Raw genomic sequence first — 17,455 nt, forward strand, 5'->3', positions numbered from 1 at the left:
AGAATGTTGGGAACATGAGTATAAAATGGGCTCACTATGCTACCCCCATAAGCTTTCTTTACCAAAAAGCAATTTGCCTGAAGCCCTGCCTGGCCAGAGTGGACAGGACATGTCACATTCCTCAGCAAACTGGAGCAGGTTTGAAGGTCAGGCAGTCAGTGTAGGTAAGGAATGAAGGGGGTGAAGAGAGGATGGGGACTTGCTATCAAACAGAGAACAATGAGTTGTTAACTCTGCCATCATGTTCCTGGGCACTCTGGGTTGCTAACAATTAACCTCCATGTCCCTGCTCTTAGGAAGAAAGAGAGGACAATAATCAAAAAGAGGGGTTCTGGGGTCTATAAAAGAGCAAGATGCACCCCTTCCTATGGATACCAGCTCTGGAGCCCCTTATCTTCAGAGAAGTCTGTCTCTGTCCCTTTCTTAAATAAAACTTGCTTTCTATAATAGCTTCACCATTTCTTGGGTATTTAAACTTCTGAGGAATAAGGACCTATTCCTGATCTCCAATAGACCAGTATCACTAGCTCAGTTTACTGTTATATAATACCAGAGATTGGGTGCCTTAAATAGAAAACATGTATTTCTCACAATTCTGAAGGCAGGCAGCCCAAGAGCAAGGTGCAGACATCCTCAGGTTTTTGGTGAAGGTCTCTCTTGGTTTGCCAATGTTGATCATCTTGTGTGCTTACCTGGCAGGGAGCACAGTGAGCAGAGCTCTCTTCCACCTGTTTGCAAGAGCACAGATCCCATTCATGACGGCTCCACCCTGTGACCTACCTACCTCCTGATCCTTCATACTGGGTAGGATTTCAGTATGCATTTGGGGGACACACTCAGTCCACAGCACCTTGATTAGATGACAAAGGAAAATGCCATTCAGGATGGTATTTTGTTGCTAATCACTTTGTCCCCTCTTGTTAATCTCTAGAAGACAGGATTATTTAACCTGTGCTACCGATGTTACTGTAAAACACAACACATAGAAGAAAACTGTACAAATCAGTGTTCAATCAATTATCATGGAGTGAAAACATCTCTGAAATTCCCCCAAAATAAGTAGTTTTTAATGGATAAAGAACATCTGTTTAAGGAAGAGTTTTCTTTCTCTTTCCTGAAATACTGAATCTCTAGATCTTGATTCTATACATCCTTGAGCTACCCACATTCATGCCAGAGATCCCATACTGAGCATCACAAGATGCTTTTGGTGAGCCTCTTCCAGACTGCCTGTCAGCAATAGAAAATGTTACCTAACCAACATTTAGAATTAGTGTTTTAGAACAAGAGATACATTTGTCTGAATATATGTTTCCTTTCCCTTTCTTTCTTCCTTTTGGAAGATCCTTCTATGGGTTTATTTTTCTACATCCTGTTCATTGACTCCAATTTTCATGTAGGTACAAGATGTAAAAGGCCCTACATTACATTACCTGTGGGGATAAGTGATATACTATTATAATAATATACTGTTATAAATGTTGCAGAAATGGTGGTGACAGCTATATCTTATAAATCTGACTCATTTTAAAATTTTGTTTTGTTTCTTTTTAAGCAAGAAACTGAGGCCACATGACTGCTACATATTACAGGCTAACTGGAATCCAGGAGGTCTGTTGTGTGGGCACAACCCAATTAAGCTGAGCACTCACTGAAATTGCTTTCTCAGCCAGGATGGAAAATGATTGATCACAAGTCAAACCACACATTAGACTGAAGGAGTTTACAGGTAAATCTGGCCTAAGGCCATTTCATTTTGATGGGTGGAAATTTGAAGTGGTTAAGTGAGGCAGGGAGCTACTTCATTCTCTGCCTGAGATCCTTCAGATTGGGGGGCAGGGGTATGCAGGGGAGACTGGCTTCCCAGTGTGGCTGCAGATGGGATGTGGACCTGAACCAGTGGCTCACACTCAGTGGACTTTAGGAACTTCTTGAAAAAGGGCAAGTGTGCCGAGGACTCACCTAAGCCCACTGACCCCTATTAGACATGTTTACTGAGCTCCTGCACTGGGCCCCTGCAGACCAGACCAAGCCAGAGTGGAGTCACTTGTGCAAGTACCTGGTTATCAAACTGAACATCCAAGGAGACCAGTCTTCCTAAAGCAACAGAAGATTCCAGCCCACCTGAGCCAGCACAGTAAGGAAGCTCCTTCTGTTTTAACCACATAAAGGGAGTAACCGTTTGTTGAGCTCCTTTCTGCATGTAACTGCCAACCTCCTCTGCTCTGCTCATCGCTAATGCGCATTCTATTTTCAGACTCCAATAAAAACCAAGTAGCTCTTTAGGTCTGTGTAACCTTGTCTTGACACTTCTCATCTTGAAGGTGGCGTCCAGGCCTCAGGGTAAGCTCAAAGCTGCCTGTGAAGCCCTGGGCCGCAGCGTGGTAGTGAACACTGAGCTCCCGGCTGCAATGTAGCAGGGCCTGCTCCTTTCCGAAGCCTGCCCAGGTGGACCCGCAGCAGAGGGCCCAAGCCGCAGCCTGGGGGCCTGCAGCAAAGGGGCGACCCCAGGGCAGAACTCGGGATACTTGGCGCAGCAAAGGTTCAGTAGCCGACACCACCCGCAAGCCAGCACCGAGAGCCACGCGCGAGCTCCCACCGGTCCCAGGGGTCTCCGAGCCGGGAGGCGCGCAGCTCCCGCAGCTCGCCCAGGCCCCGGCGGAGCATGCGCGGGCGGAGGCGCGGGCGCGGGGCGGGGCCTGAGGCGGGGCTGACCCGACCCGGACGCGGCGGCGGCGGCGAGCTCGGCCATCCGGCATGGCGCGCCACGTGTTCCTCACCGGGCCGCCAGGTGAGCGCTGGGCAGCGGGCCGGGGCCCCCAGAGCTCCGAGCTCGCGCTGCCGCGGCCCCGGACCCGCAGGACCTCGGCGCCGGGGGAGGAGGCCGGGCGCCGCCACAGGTGGGCGCGGCCGAGGCCCGTAGGTGGCGGGGCGCCAGTGTGAGACTGGTGGCCGCGAATCAGTGCTGTCCTGGGGCGGAGGTCGTCACCTGATGTCGTTCACTTAGCCCCAGGTAGCAAAGGTCACGTCCACGCAAAAACCGCTCTTGCCCCAAGGGAAATGAAAAGATGGCCCTTCTGAGCCAATGAGTGACGCAGGCCGGGAACGTGGATTCAGTTACCCTGGGCGGCCGGCACTGGCGTGGACAGGTCGTGCAAACTCGTGGTTACAGGACGAAAGAATCTCATGAGTCAGTGCACGCTTCAAGTACGCCTTGGGAGCGGCAGGCCTCACCTGCAGTAGGCGGGGACTTCCATAGGCCGCAGAACTGGCCTTCTTAGCTGCAGCGCGTGGGTGGAAGCTGAGGTCAGCTCAGAGTAAAGACACAGGAGGTTATGGTGGGTCAGGCGCAGAGGCTGGTAGTAAATGGCTGGGGACTGCGGTACTGCAGATAAGCCTGGATCTTACCTGCAGCATTCCATCTCCCCCATCAGGATGCTCCTGTAGGCCTGGCCCAGCATTCTGCAGGGCCTTTAGTATGGATAGGGCCTCTTCAGAGCTTCAGAACTTTTCATTGCATGGTGCAGACTCTGGATCTTTACTTTACTAGGCGGTGTATGTGAGGGGGGATTTAGGAGATCTGGGATTTAAGAGATGCATTTTTAGGAGACTGGAATAAAGGGATTTTCCCACCAGTAAGTGTTGGCCTGGTCTCCAGCACCCAGCCTCTGATCTAAGCATGGCCCCTGTTGGTTCCCAGGTGGAAAAGTGAGGAGGGTGAACCTGAGAGGAAACAAAGCTCAATTCTGGATGCAAACTCATCTTGGTATCATCTTGGAAGCACTCTGCACATGCTGGGGTTGCATATGAGACAACTCTGAGGATGTTTCAGAATCTGAATAAACTTCAGGATGCCATTCATGTTTTCACTGTGTTTGTTTCTGCTAGAATTGAAACATTTGTAACACCTGGAGCAATCAAGATCAGAGTGAGATTCATATTCATAAATCTGAGTGCAGCCTGCTTCTGTGCCTCCCTTTGTTGCCCTCCTGGAGTGGCAGGTGTTGTGTGTGCTAGGGGAGCACCTCCTGATGAACCTGTTCTTTGTTTTTTTCAGGGGTTGGAAAAACAACCTTGATCCAGAAAGCCAGTGAGGATTTGAAGTCCTCTGGGGTGCTCGTGGATGGATTTTATACAGAAGAAGTCAGGAAGGGAGGGAGAAGGACAGGATTTGATGTTGTCACTTTGTCCGGCACGCGGGGGCCTCTGTCCAGAGTTGGGTACTGATGCTTCATTTCTGTGGGTTTTATCCTTAAGCTGCCCTTCTATCCAAGTTCAGAGCTTTTATATTCTGATTCCACCAAAGCTAAATTCTTCAAAAGTTCCCTGTGGGGTCCTTGGATGCCACTCTGCCTCCCTGTCCCAAGGGTTCAGAGTCCGTGTCTCCCTGAGCTTGGGGCTGAGCCCGATCTTGAAGTATCTAGGGCTCGAGAGATGTGCCAGAGAAAGGAAACGGAGACCACTGTGTGAACAACAAGCACAGAAAGCACGTTTCATTTGGAATGTGGGCCAGAGTCCTGTGCTTTTCTCCCATGGTAACTCGTGGCCCTGTGTCTGGACAGACAGCTTGGGTACTGGGGCTGCGGGGCTGTAGTCACCTTGCAAGGCCCTGGTGGTGTGACGCAGTTCTCAGGAGAGGAGTCAGTGGGACCAATGCTCCCAGCGGCCTCTTCACTAGGTGGTTGCTAAGGTTGGGGTGGATATGCAGAAGGCCAGTGCTGCAGTGGGCTGCAACAGGAATCAGCATCAGACCCCTCCTCAAAGCAGTGTCTTTTCTTTCAGGCCAGACCCTGTGCCTGGAAAGCGCGAGTGCCGGGTTGGGCAGTACGTGGTGGACGTGACTTCTTTTGAGCAGTTGGCACTTCCCGTCTTGAGGAACGTGAGTATGTGTTCTTGCCTCCTGAGCCTGCCTGTGCTCTGCGTCACGGAGGCTGCCAGGGGAGCAGAATGACGTTTGCTCCTGCAGGGAGGACAGTTGTGCAGTTTATGGTTTAAACTCTCTAAAGAGTTGAGCTAAGAAATGCAGCATGAGATACCCTGGGCTGCACACGAAGGCCTTGCCTCTTGTTTGGCACATATGGGTACTCCACATTAGGGTGACCAGGAAGGCTCCCAAGTCCAGCTACCCACACCACAAAGACTGAACTGCCTTGCTTCCCTGAGTGTGGAGCCCTTTCTCTGTTGCTGTTCATTGTTGAGACCCAGGAGTCTGCATCTGTGTTCAGAGGGCTGTGTTCTCACTTTATTTTCTTGGCATCTTTGGCTTTGATCTTAGGGCAATACTGGTCTCCCTCCTCTGATTTTTGGAAGACTTTGTGAATGGTTGTTATTCATTTTTCTTTGAATGCATGGAAGCCACACAGGCCTAAAAAGCTTTTTATGAGAAGCTTTTTAATTATGAGTTTAATCTCTACTTGTTATACATCTGCTGGTTTTTGATTTCTTACTGGGTTCATTGTGGTAATTTGTGCCTTTTGATAATTTGTTCATTTCATCTAAGTTACAAATTTATTTTATTTTGTAAACTTGGTTGTGTTGGCTGAAATTTCTTTCATTCCTTCTTTATTCATAGCTCTTCTCCTGTTTTTTCCCTAATCAGTCTAGTTAAAGGTTTTTCAACTTAGACGATCTTTTCAAAGAACCAGCTTTTGGTTTTGTTGACTATTATCTGTTTTTGCGTCTATTTGTCACATATTATCAAGTCCTGGATCAAGTTCAGGGTCATGAACAAAACATACATAAGCTCACCTCTGGAGACTCAGCCTAGCAGCCGGGCAGTGGATGTGGGTGAGGCTGGGACCCCTGCCGCACTGCTGTGAGAGCAGCAAGGGATGGGTGGGGCTAGGAGGCCAGGAAGGGGTCCCTGAGGAGCTGACATCCACCAAGAGGAAGCTAAGAGGAGAGAGTGTTGGGATGACTGGGGAGGGGTGGTCCAGGGAGAATCTTCTAGGTGGCAGGAGGAGGAGGAGGAAGTAGGATTGGTGAGGGTGGGGCCGAGGTGCAGGCTAGGGGCCTTGCTGCGGATCTTAGACTTACTTTTGTGAAATGGAGTGGTATGAACTTATCTCAAGAACCTATTATAAACCTTCTAGGGCTTTCTACCACACCAGGACTGGAGTCTGACTTCCTTGTCTTCCACAGATGTCAGGGCTGTTCCCGTCTTAGGCTCCCAGCACTCACCATCTTTATAGTTGGCACTCCCTCCTCCCAGCTTGTGCCCTTCTGCCCCTCAGCCCCAGAGCGCAGTTGGTGGTTGCCAAGACTGCTGGAGTTGAGATCCAGCCTGCCCAGGGTGCCTCAAGTAGGCGGGGTCTTATGCCCTGGTTGGGGGGCCACAGCAAAAGGGTTCAGTCTCCTTGGCCTCCTCGGTTGTGCTTACCTCCCCCTCCTTGTTCTCTGGAAACCTTCCCTGTGCTGTTCCCTGGGAACAGTCAGAGAATGTGGTATTTTTCCTTAAAATACCTCTATCTAAGTGTCCAAACAGCAAGTGAAATGTGTCTAATGAAATTCCCACTGAAGAGCCTGGCTCTGAGCATCAGATCAATACACTGGATTGATTTTTACTTCCTGTCGGCAGGCAGAGTTCTGGGAGAGAGGGCGCGTGCCTCATGTCTGGCTGCAGGCTTACATAAGCATCCCCATACTGACCACAACAAGAGCCTGCATCTGTCTTCTTAATTAGGAAACAAAGACAAGCTCTGTGCTGACCAGCAGCCCAGACCTTCAGGTGCCAGGTGGGAGCAGCCCTCTACCGGGCGTCCCTGCCCAGTTAGGGCCTGGATTTCTTTTCTGGAGCTAAAATATTTCTCCTCTCCCCTGCCCCCCCCCCCCACTATTGTGATGAAGAAAGGAGAAGGAACTAGTGTTTAACTTTTATAAAAACAAAAAGACTAGGCAACAAAAATAGGGGCAGACAAGTTTTGCTGTTGGCAGGTGGTGACCAGGTGGGCTGGAAGCTTTGGAAACCCCAGTGGGGCAGGTGAGGCCCTCCATCCAGGGCTGCAGTGTCGAGGTTGGGGCGCCAGGATCTAGGAAAGGCTCTGACAAAGTGAAGAACTGTCTCTTATGTGTAAGAGCTTCACTAGGGGTGAAAAGCTGGTTGAGTCCTTTTAAAAATACTCTGAAAAATGTAAGAAAAATAATTCTCGGTTTGGACCAGCGTGGTTTGCCCATTCGTCCCTAGGGAAGCAGGATGTGCCGGGAGCTGGCAGCAGCTTGGGGCAGGGGAGGCCAGGAGGCTCAGGTTGCTGCCTTAGCGTGGGTGTCTGCTACTCCCTGCAGACAAAGCGGAGATGGAGCAGAGCAGGGGCGCGGGTGGGGAAGGGAGGAGGGCAGATGCTGGTGGGAAAGGATCTAGACCTCTAGGAAGCCCCTCAGGCCCAACTGTGTTGATGGCTCACCCCAGGGCTGACACCTCTCCTTGACTGAGAGCTGTCACTTATTATTTTCCTAAATATTGAAATTTTCTCTGCGCATGGTAAAAGAAATGTTGTAAAATATTTAAAAAGAAGAAAGAAAATATGAGTAGGTCAGGCCTTGTCACTGGCACAGCCGCTGTGGGCCCGCTGTGCTTCTGCCCGGCTCTGCCTGGTGTGTCTGTTCAGTTGTCCAGAACTCGGGAGCAGCCCCTGTCATTTTATTGGCGTGGTTTGATTTTCCTGTGGTCTGAGTGGCCTGGAAGATGTCTCATAATTTAATAATCTTCAAAACTGAAGTTTGATGATCTGCTATCTCAGAGTGAGGATTTCACCTTCCATGTAGCCGTGGCTCCCTCTGTATGGACACCTTGTTCCTAAGGGGAACTGGCCTTGCCACCAAGTCCCCTGCAGGAGCTCTGCACCTAGCTGTGCTGTTCTCTGTGGGGCCTGATGGGCAGTGTGGGTGGGAGGAGCCTGCGCTCTCAGGGCCACTCTCCCCCTGCCAGTGTGAGCGCAGGCTTGTTTCAGGCACTTTGTGGGCACACTGATTTACACTTGGAAAACACTTCTTAGTTTTGATTTCCATTTTTAAGGTACTGATGAGGTTAAATGGTTTTCAATTGTTTGGGGTTTTTTTTTTTTTTTAGTCTAAATTGTTTCATTATCTTCCCATTTATTCCTCTTTGGCTTAAGAAATCTTTTGTAAGGCAGATAACCTTTTTATATTTATTGATTCTATTTTTCTGTTTGTCACTTTATTTTGGAGTTTTTTTTTTAAACATAAGGAAAGCTTTGCCCTATTCAAAATTAACATAAACTTTTACTTTACTTTTCTTCTTTTCTGTGCTTTTGCTTTCAGTCAGTCCGTCTGGATTTATTTTGAATGTAACACAAGGAGACAGTTGGGTTCCTTCCAGATACTTAGCTTGCTTGCTAAAACCATTTATTAAACAACTCACTTCCAATTAGTGTATCATGCTTCATAAATCATATTTTAAAACCCTAGTGTGTGTGATGTTTCAGGGTCAGCTGTTACCTTCTGTTGATCCTTTCATTTTTGTACCAATACCATACTACTTTAATTACAATTATAATTGTAATTTTGTTCTTTGAAAAATTGCCTTTGCTTTCTCATGTGTTGGTCCTTCTGCATTGCCGGGTGCTGATGGCAGCGTGGTAGTGTTGGCTGTCACTGATTGCAGACTCCGTCAGGCTGGAGGCTCAGTCCTCAGAACGCTGCCGCCGTGTTCCTGTTTTGCAGAGGGGGTGCCCGAGGCCTTGCTGGGTGGCACAGCTTCTGTGAGGCAGAACTGTCCTGAACTGTGGAATTGAGACTGGGCTGGAGGCCACATGGGGTAACAGGAACTGTGTGTAGCGAAGGCCGTGCTGTTGGAGAGAACATGGTCATTTTCCAGACAGCCTCCTTTCTGTGGCTGTAGTGCGGTTCCTCCCTCTCCCCACTTAGCATCTTCCCGGGTGCCCTGTTCACGGGGCTCTGATGAGAGTGGACTCCTCCGTAAGCCCTAGTGGCAAGCAGGTTGAACTGCTGTCCTTGGAGTGCCTGTCCCACCAAGGCGTGGCGCCTTGGGGTGCTGAACCCCAAGCCAGGACTGCCCCCAGCTACTTGCCAGTTAGACATAGGTCATCACCACTCCCTGTAGCAGGGAGTCTGTTCGCTTCCCCACAGGCAGCTTCTAATAAGGAGAAGGACAGCAGGCAGCAGAGATCAAAGCTCTTCTCCAAAGTTCAAATATCGATCAGCATTTTTACTAGAGTGTGAATTTTTTGAAAACGGTTGTGAATGCTGCAGGCATGAGGACAGCAGTCCCTGTACCTGCCATGGGTCCACAGCTCAGCAGGCCGCTGGCTGAGCACGCTCTGTGCACATGCCACTCGCCACCCACACACATGGGGTTCGTGCCTGTGCCTCTGTCCACCTGGGCACATGAGTGCTGCCCACCTTGGAGAGCGGCTTCTTCACGGTGAGAGGGATTTCTTGGACACTGTTCCTTGTTCCTGGAGGAAGGTGTATGCAGGATGTGATGCACAGGCGTGGGTGGGGCCTCGGAGTGGGACATCTTGTGTTGGACTCCAGAGCCCTCAGTGTGCTCTCCGTGGGGTACCCCTATAGGAAATGCGGACACCTGCCTCACAGTGGTCAGAGGCCTGACCATGCTGTGCTCAGGGATGCCTGGTGCCCACTCTGAGGGCGTCCATGGAGGGAGGTTCTGGTCATCCTGGAGCAGCTAGGGCAATGGGCAGCAGTACCTGGGAGGCCTCCCATCACGGTTGGGTCTGTATTTGCCAGGGAACTGGGGCCAGAGCAGGGCTGTTAATCTATCATGGGGCCTCACAGGCCTAAGCCTCCAGAGTGGTACTTGGGGCCCTTGTCACGAGGAGGGGCTCTTTATTCTGCATGCCACCTGTCAGCTGGCAGGACCTCTTTGGCCCCAGGACAGCTCTCCCAGCCTGGAGGACCCGTGTGTTGGGCTAGGTGACGGTTTGTGTGAGGTTAGGACATGTAGGAGGGGCCTCCACCTGAGCCACCCCAGCCCTGAGAGGGACACTGGCGCTCTGTGGAGCAGCTTCTGCCGCAGCTGGGCCCAAGCAGGGAAGGGCCCAAGCAGGGAACGGCCCAGTGGTCGTCCAGATGTCTCGGAGAAGACTCAGAATCCAGGTCAGGAGACCAGGATCTTAGGGTCTCAGCCTTGCTGTCTTGTTTCTTTTAAACTTGAGATATTTGGGTGCCATCTATTTTCTGGGTACATATAAATATGAAGTGTGGTCACTCTTGGGACCATTGCAGAGGAATAGACATATTGCAGGAAGCCAGGGCTTGGGGAACCAAGTGCTCCATGCCGCAAGCTCCTGGGAGCCCTTGTCCTAGGTCTGCATGCAAGGACAGTCTGGCCCTCGGGCCGCGCGAGTGGTGTGGCCTGGTGTCCAGTGTGTTTCTCCATCCCTAGGTGGGTTCCGGTGGCCCTGGGCGCAGAGTGTGTGTCATTGACGAGATCGGGAAGATGGAGCTCTTCAGCCAGCCCTTCATCCAGGCTGTGCGCCAGACACTGTCCTCACCAGGGACCGTCGTCCTGGGCACCATCCCCATTCCCAAGGGAAAGCTGCTGGCCCTGGTGGAGGAGATCCGGAGCAGGCCTGACGTGAAAGTGTTCAGTGTGAGTACCCATTAGCACGGGCAGCACCCTCGCCTGCTCCTGGGCCTTGACATGCCACTCCCCCCTACTGCAATGTCAGCAGGTCTGATTTTAGGGATTTAGAATGAAACCATCCTCTACACATTGACAGACCATGGGGGCCACCTAGTGTCTTGTCCCCGTGGCCCCCTCCCGCCCTCCCCTGCCCCTGCATCTGCTCCACTGCCCCCTCCTGCCCTCCTCTGTGCCTTCGAGTGCCCCTGGCGAGCTCTGCTTGCTGTTCCCACCCCAGGATAAAAGCCTCCCAGGTGCAGGTGGCAAGTGAAAGGTGTCGGCTTCTCAGTGGGGCTGCAGTAGAGTGAGCAGTGGCAAGACCACCTGGCCTGTGGGCCCTGGTGTGATGTTGCCACCGAGCATCCTGTGGCTGGTGAACAGCTGTTAGCCTTGGACCAGCTGACCAGCGAGGCATGCGCACCTCTCACGTGTGCACTTTCTTGGTAGGTGCCAGCTGAGTACCTATTTTTGTGCACGGCATTGTTTCACATCTTGGTGGGTCTGTTCCTGGAGAGCTTGTGGCCGAGTGCAGGTGGCCGAGTACAGGAGCCGGATGCCCTGTGTGGGGAAGGGAGGCCCGGCAGCACGGCCAGGTGGCCTGGTGGTGGGCAGCACTCAGGGGAGGTCTGTCCCAGGAGGTGACGTCTCAGTGGAGGCTGGATAGGCGTGAGGCCAAGTCCTCATGTCAGTGGCCTCTGAGCCAAGTGCTGCCCTCCTGCCCCTCTGCACACTGCCTCTGTGGTAGAGGTTTGTGATGACGGTGTCTGTGGACGTAGAGGCAATGAGTGCCAAAAGGTCACAAGATGGCACCTTCATGCTGTAAGGCTGGTAGTGTTAGCACCAGGGACCCAAAAGTCCTGAGGAGGGTCAAGGGAGCTGAGGGCCATGTGCAGAGTGAGTGCTGGGTCCTGAGATGAGGCCGCTCCAGAGGGGAGATCGTCCTCCAGGCAGGGCTGTCACTGCTACTAATGAGGGTACATGAAGCATCAGCTCTGAGAGCGCAGGGGGGCCCCTTCTGGTCCTGGCTTACAAATCAGAACCTCGTTTCCTTGTCAGTAGACCTTAGCAGCTGGCTTACATGTGGTCTTGGGTCCTTTCCGATCCTAAGACACAGTGGATGTCTAAATCCATGTCTGAGAATGTCCTCTGTCTGCAGCGTCCCTGGAGCAGGCACCTGTGAGGAACGAGGACCATGAGGCAGGAGGGGCACAGAAGGGAGGAGTCTGAGCAGAGGGGAGGGGTGGGGAAGAGAAAGGAGAAGGCCCTCCCCCACCCCCACTTGGTGAGCACACAGGTGGGAGGGGCTGGAGTGCATGGCGTGGGGGGGAAGGTGCCCCCAGAGTCGGTGCCAGGCAAACAGCTTTACTCTTCAGAAAAACTTGGGGCAGGGTGGGGGGGATCACATCTAGTTCTCCTCGCTGCCACAGAGCCTCGATGTCATCTGTAGGACAAGCAGAAAGCCTGAGAGACGGGGAGGAGGAGGCAGGTGGGCTGGGGACCTCTGGACCCAAGCGGTGGCATGACAGACTCGGCTGCTGGGAGTGCTGTGCCTTGGGGGAGAAGAGGCGGCCAGCAGATACTGGCTTCCAGCCACTGTATTGGGGTCACAGGGTGGGATTGAGCCCAGCGTCTGGCTGCTGTCTCAGTGACCGTCACAGGCCCTTGAAGCAAACAAAGAATAGAAAGTCTCAGAGTGAAAGTCTTAGCAAAAATAGAGAAGATAGGAGGATCCCAGGAAAATTATAGAACCATGAAACACAGTAACCAAATTAAGAAGTTAATCCACACGCCCACCTTTCTGTGGTTGACAGAAGAAAGAACCGGTGGATTTGAAGACGGAGCAACAGTTTACCCACAGAGCGGGCAGAATGAACAAAACCAGCGAGCCCTGGGGACAGTAAGGTGCAGTAGCCCAGATCTCCCATGTTTGTTAAAGGATACAAACCTACAGATTCAAAAAGCCTGGTGACCCTCAGCAAGATAGACCAAGTGTCCATGCCAAGAGCCTCAGCACCAAGTCTTGGACATTGGGACGAGTCTTGAGGGCAGCGAGAGAAAAGCGGCCCCTGACTCAGGCAGAAGCAGTGACTGTGGAGACCCCTGTCAGACCAGGGGCCAGAGGCACAGCTCCGCTCCAGGCTAGGAGCAGCACCCGGGCACCCAGAGGACTCTGCCAAGGTGAAGGTCCCTCAGGAACCTGGGGAGAACACTCTGTGCAGAGGCAGAACTGCACACCTTGGCTGCGTGTCCCAGGCTCTCCAGATCGTGTGGGGCAGGTGAGGCAGAAATGAGGACATTCTCTGGTGTGTAAGTAGATGAAGAAAGTCAGCCAGAAGAGTCGCCTACATGCCCCGCAGGTGTGGCCGGAGAGCTGTGGTGGACCTGCCTCTCTGCCCTCGGGAGCCTGTGGGTGCTGCTCTCTCCCCTGCAGGCTCCCCAGTGAGGACAGCAGCCCTGCTGCATGGAGGGGACCTGCCAAGCAAGCGTGCTTGGGATACGTCCAGCTGTGGGATGCATCCAGCCATGGCTGGGCAGAAGGGAAGGCCAGGCAGGGTGGACAGGTCTCTGGAGGGGCCAGAAGGCCTCTCCAAGTGCTGCTTGAGTACTGGCCTTAGGCAGGAGGAGGATCAGGAGAGTGGCTGCCTGGGACAAGAGTTTGTCTCCAGTGACTTGCTTTCGAGCTCGGAGTGGACTTTGGCATCGCTGCCGTTTGTCTCTGAGAGAAGTCACCAACTTGTTCTGCCTTCCAGCCTGCATCACAGCATTGGCAAGGTTCAGATCCTCTGCAGCCGGCACCTCGGGGGGCCATGAGCCTGGCGCCTCATCTGGCTTGAGTCCCTGGCTGCAGCTGGGGTGCTGTTTGTGCTGTGTGTGCTGCCTTCTGCCCTGGACATGCTCCTGCCTTGCTGGCTGCTGTCCTCCTCTGTTCCAACAGAAGCTGAGCTGCTGATGTCAGCAGTCCCACCTCAGTCAGCCCAGGTGCTTCCCTGACCTGCTGTGTGCCACTGGGCTCCTGGTCCTGCTTGTTCTGCCTGGAGACCTTTCAGCCACAGGAAGGTCTTGGAGGTGCAGGGACTCCACCGAGGCTTGGGCACTGACCAAGGCCTTCTTGAAGTTATGCTGCTCTTTCAGGACTTTGGCTGAATTTTTTTTTATGGCTTCTAAAGCCTATTGCTCTGTAAATCTAACCACTGAAAACTTTAAAAAAAATTTTTAAACTTATTTTAGTATTTGGCTAATGGAGGCTAGTTATGAAAACAACAGGTAATGGCTGTGTTGATGCCGGAGAGGCAGAAGGTGAAAGCCTTTTGGATCAAGGGGCCTGGAAAGGGTGATGTGTACTTCCTGTAGTTTCCTGATGAACAGGGCAGAGCAGACCTGCAGGCTCAGCCTGCAGACTCGCCCCGCCAGCAGCATGTGAGGCGGGAGGCAGCATCCACCAGAGCCTGCAGTAGTGACCGTGCCCACTGTCCTCGGTGACTCCAGAGTCTGAGCACTGGTGTGATCCCACGACCCTGCTGCCTTCATTCCTGGGGATGAGGCATGTGATTTGGCCACATGAGCTCAGATGCTTAGAAGTTATTTGATTTTTCTGCTTTATAAATGTGTTAATTTAACCAAACTCTACTTTTATGGTCAGAATCCAGACCCTTAAACTTGCTTCTTCCACCAAGCCATTTTTATTCTTTCAGTTTTCGCTTTGGGGTTGAAGGATCACAAGTGTACTAGATGCTAGGTCCCAAGTTCTAATTTGGAAGTTTTTAGACCTCATGCTCTTCTTGCTGTGTGTATTTTAAACAAATAGGACATAAATTGTTTTCTTCTTATTGGGAATCCTGTACTGTCCCCGGTTCCACACACCTGTTCTCTGGATGCAGAGCCAGGGCCAGCGCCTGATGCTGGATACTGTGATATCAGAAGTCAGTGGTGGTCAGGTCTTTGTGCAGAAATTGAGAGGCCGATCCTGAAATGCACATGAAAATACAAGGGGCCCAGCCGATTAATCTGCAAAAAGAATAATGTTGGAGGACTCACACTTCCTGATTTTAAGTTTCACTCAGAGTAGTTGAAACTATGGCACTAGTGCAGGGTAGACATGGAAACCTTTGGAAGAGAGTGGGAAGTTCAAAAATAGACTCTTAGTCTGTGACCAGTTGATTTCTGTGAGGGAGCCTGGGTGGTACAATGGGGGAAAGAGCAGTGTTTTCCACAAATGGAACTGGAAAACTGGATATCCACATGCAAGAGAACAGAGTTGGACTCTTACTTCACACTGGGCACAAAATGAACTCGAAATAGGTCATAGATTTAAATATAAGAGGTGAATCTATGGAACTCTTGGGAGAAAATATAGGAGTACGTGTTTGTGAACAGCAGTTAGGCAAAGCCTTGTTTGAAAGAACACCCCAAACTTAAACAACAAAGGAAGAATCGGTAAGTTGGACTACACCCAGATGGTCAGCCTTTTGCTTCAGAGGCTCCAGCCAGAGTGGGAGACAAGCACAGAGGGGAGAAGAGGCTGGCAAATGATGTACCAGATGGGCCATGGCCAGAGTCCCACACCGTGGTCCCACTCACTTAGTGTCCAGCAGAGGCAGAGTTATCAGACAGCGGGTAGATGTGGTCAGGGAGGGTAGGCAGGGGTAACAAGATGGGGTTTCTTTGTGGGGTGATGACATGTTCTGATCTTAGATAGCGTGAGGATCGCAGACTTTGAATGTGCTAAACACTGAATTCTACTCTGGAGGTGAGTTTTATGATGTATGAATTATGTCTCTGTAACCCCACCACCATCACACAGAGAAATCAGGTAGGAGGTCCACCTGGAGAAGCCCTGGCACCACTGCCCTCTCTGGGAGACATAGGTCAACACTTAGTGACCACCTCCCTTCCACATGTGGGGAGAAGCGTGGTGCTATCTGGGGCCGCTTCCCCTTCTCACAGAGCCACTGATGAGGTTCCGGGACCCCACCTGGTGTCCTTATCTAATCCGAATCGTCTCCCAAAGACCCCAGCCCCAAATGCCATGTGCAGAGAGTTTAGTTTTCCAGACATGGACCTTGGTGGACAGTCAAACCAGAGCTGGCTGCTGGGGCCCGCTGCTCCTCTCAGGCCTGCCCTCACTGGCCTCTGCAGGCCTCCAGTGCGTCCCTTCCCCATACCAGGGGTCTTTGCCCAGGTCCCTCCATGCCCAGGTGCATCCAGCTGTGGAAGCCCTGGGCTACCCCTCCAGGTCCTGCGCCTCTCTGGCCCCTTCTGAGCAGTCCTTGGTCACCCCTCCCCCCATTCACATTACCCATCTCCTGCTCTGTGAATTCCACGATGTCAGGGTCCTTTCTGAGGTGTCCTTGCCTGTGTGTGTTGAGCAGGTATCCGTGTGGGCCTGCGACAGGAGGAGTCAGTCCTGCCCTCCCTGAGCCCTCTGCATGCTCTGATTCTGCTTGAGTCTGGGGTTGAGGGCTGAGTCTGGCAGTGAGGGCTGAGTCCTGTGGTGAGGTCCCAGTCTGGAGGTAAGGGCCGAGTCTGGCTGAGTCTGGCCGAGTCTGGTGGTGAGGGAGACATGCAGCAGCGGGGCAAGTGGGCTGGAACAGACTCTGGCTGTCTTGGTTGACCCATTTGTGTCTGATGGAGGACACATGCTGGGGTCAGAAGGCTCAGTCACCTTCTGTGCCTTGTCCTGTCACTTCTCTGGCTCAGCCCGTCCTCTTGCTACACTCAGGTCCCCCAAGTCCCTGGGGGCCCAGGTAGTTCTGTTGACTTGGGAGCACATTCAGGGTTCTGGGTGCCCCTGGGTCTCTGGTGGCTCCTTCTGTCCCAGTGTGACTGTCCCGCTTGCCCTCCCACCTCCATACCACCCTGCAGCTCCTGGTTCACGCTCTTCCCAAGTTTGGATCCCCCAGCACTCAAAGCTGCTGTCACTTGGTTTGTTGGTACCAGGATTGAATCCAGGGTGCTTAATCACTGGGCCACAGCCCTGCCCCTTTTTAGTTTTTATTTTGGGACAGGGTCTCACTAAGTTGCTGAGGCTGGCCTTGAACTTGGATCCTCCCGCCCCAGCCTTCTGAGTCGCTCGGGTCATAGATGTGCACCACTGTGCCTGGCTGCTGGCACTTCTTGAGTTGTCTCTGCAGAGCTGACAGTGGGACTGAGACACCTGTCCCATCCCAGAGCGTCCCTGGGGATGGCTGCAGCTCCCTCCCAGTCTTCCTGGCTCTCCTCGTCGGTATTTCCCCTCAGGGTGGAGGGAAGGAGGGAGCTCTGAAGCCTGCTCTCTGCCTGTCCCACAGGTCACCAAGGAAAACAGAAACCTCCTTCTACCGGATATTGTGAAGTGGGTGCAGAGCAGCGGGAAGTGAGGTGGGGCTGCTTCCTGCACTGCTGCCCTCAGGAGGCGCCCAGTGGCCTGCTGCAAGTGGCCGTGCCTCCAGGCTTCTGGACCTTGCGGCCAGGAAGGCTGACAGCTGCTTCCCACAAGGTTCAGCAGGTCAGGGTGGCCATGTGCTGACCACAGCCCCTCACAGCCTGCTCACGCTCAGGGCTTTCTGTTCATTTCTTCTTCAGCTGCATGTGGTCTGGTAAAGCAGGAACCAAGCAAAGGCGCTAGTAGTCACTGGAATTTGCTCCATTGAAGTTTGTCCTAGTGTTGCTGAGTGGACAGCAAGCTCACTGCCTGTTCACCGCAGGTCCTGAAAGTTAAAGGCCTCTCCTGGGTTCTGTCTCCTGCAGCACGAAGTCTTGTTTCCTAGGAAAGTTATTTGGGGTTCTCCCCTATCTCTTGTGTATTTCTCCATTAATTGCTAAATAAAATTAAAGCAAACCTGGTGTTTCAAA

At 52.4% G+C, this 17,455-nt stretch overlaps 1 protein-coding gene across 4 annotated transcripts; it reads left to right on the forward strand.

The window, feature by feature from the left end:
- Positions 1–2,709: 2,709 nt before the first annotated feature.
- On the forward strand, positions 2,710–17,455 carry Ntpcr (nucleoside-triphosphatase, cancer-related). 4 transcript variants are annotated; one of them, XM_027948010.2, is made up of 5 exons: positions 2,710–2,791; positions 4,058–4,220; positions 4,783–4,879; positions 10,385–10,591; positions 17,186–17,455. In XM_027948010.2, the coding sequence occupies exons 1-5, from the start codon at positions 2,758–2,760 to the stop codon at positions 17,201–17,203; spliced, it is 519 nt and encodes a 172-aa protein (XP_027803811.2). In that variant the 5' UTR covers positions 2,710–2,757; the 3' UTR covers positions 17,204–17,455. The 4 variants fall into 4 exon arrangements, with proteins under 4 accessions (XP_027803811.2, XP_027803809.2, XP_027803808.2 ...); XM_027948008.2 differs by lacking the exon at positions 17,186–17,455 and adding an exon at positions 16,912–17,076; XM_027948007.2 differs by lacking the exon at positions 17,186–17,455 and adding an exon at positions 12,436–13,846.

The sequence above is a fragment of the Marmota flaviventris genome, chromosome 12 (assembly GCF_047511675.1).
Source record: "Marmota flaviventris isolate mMarFla1 chromosome 12, mMarFla1.hap1, whole genome shotgun sequence".
NCBI classification, from domain to species: domain Eukaryota; kingdom Metazoa; phylum Chordata; class Mammalia; order Rodentia; family Sciuridae; genus Marmota; species Marmota flaviventris.

Bases quoted from the DNA above. Each gene is read 5' to 3' on its own strand.
- Ntpcr (XM_027948007.2), top strand. From the start codon at position 2,758: ATGGCGCGCCACGTGTTCCTCACCGGGCCGCCAG. The intron at 2,792-4,057 runs GTGAGCGCTGGG...TGTTTTTTTCAG, and splicing joins GTTCCTCACCGGGCCGCCAG to GGGTTGGAAAAACAACCTTG. The intron at 10,592-12,435 runs GTGAGTACCCAT...TGTGGTTGACAG, and splicing joins CTGACGTGAAAGTGTTCAGT to AAGAAAGAACCGGTGGATTT.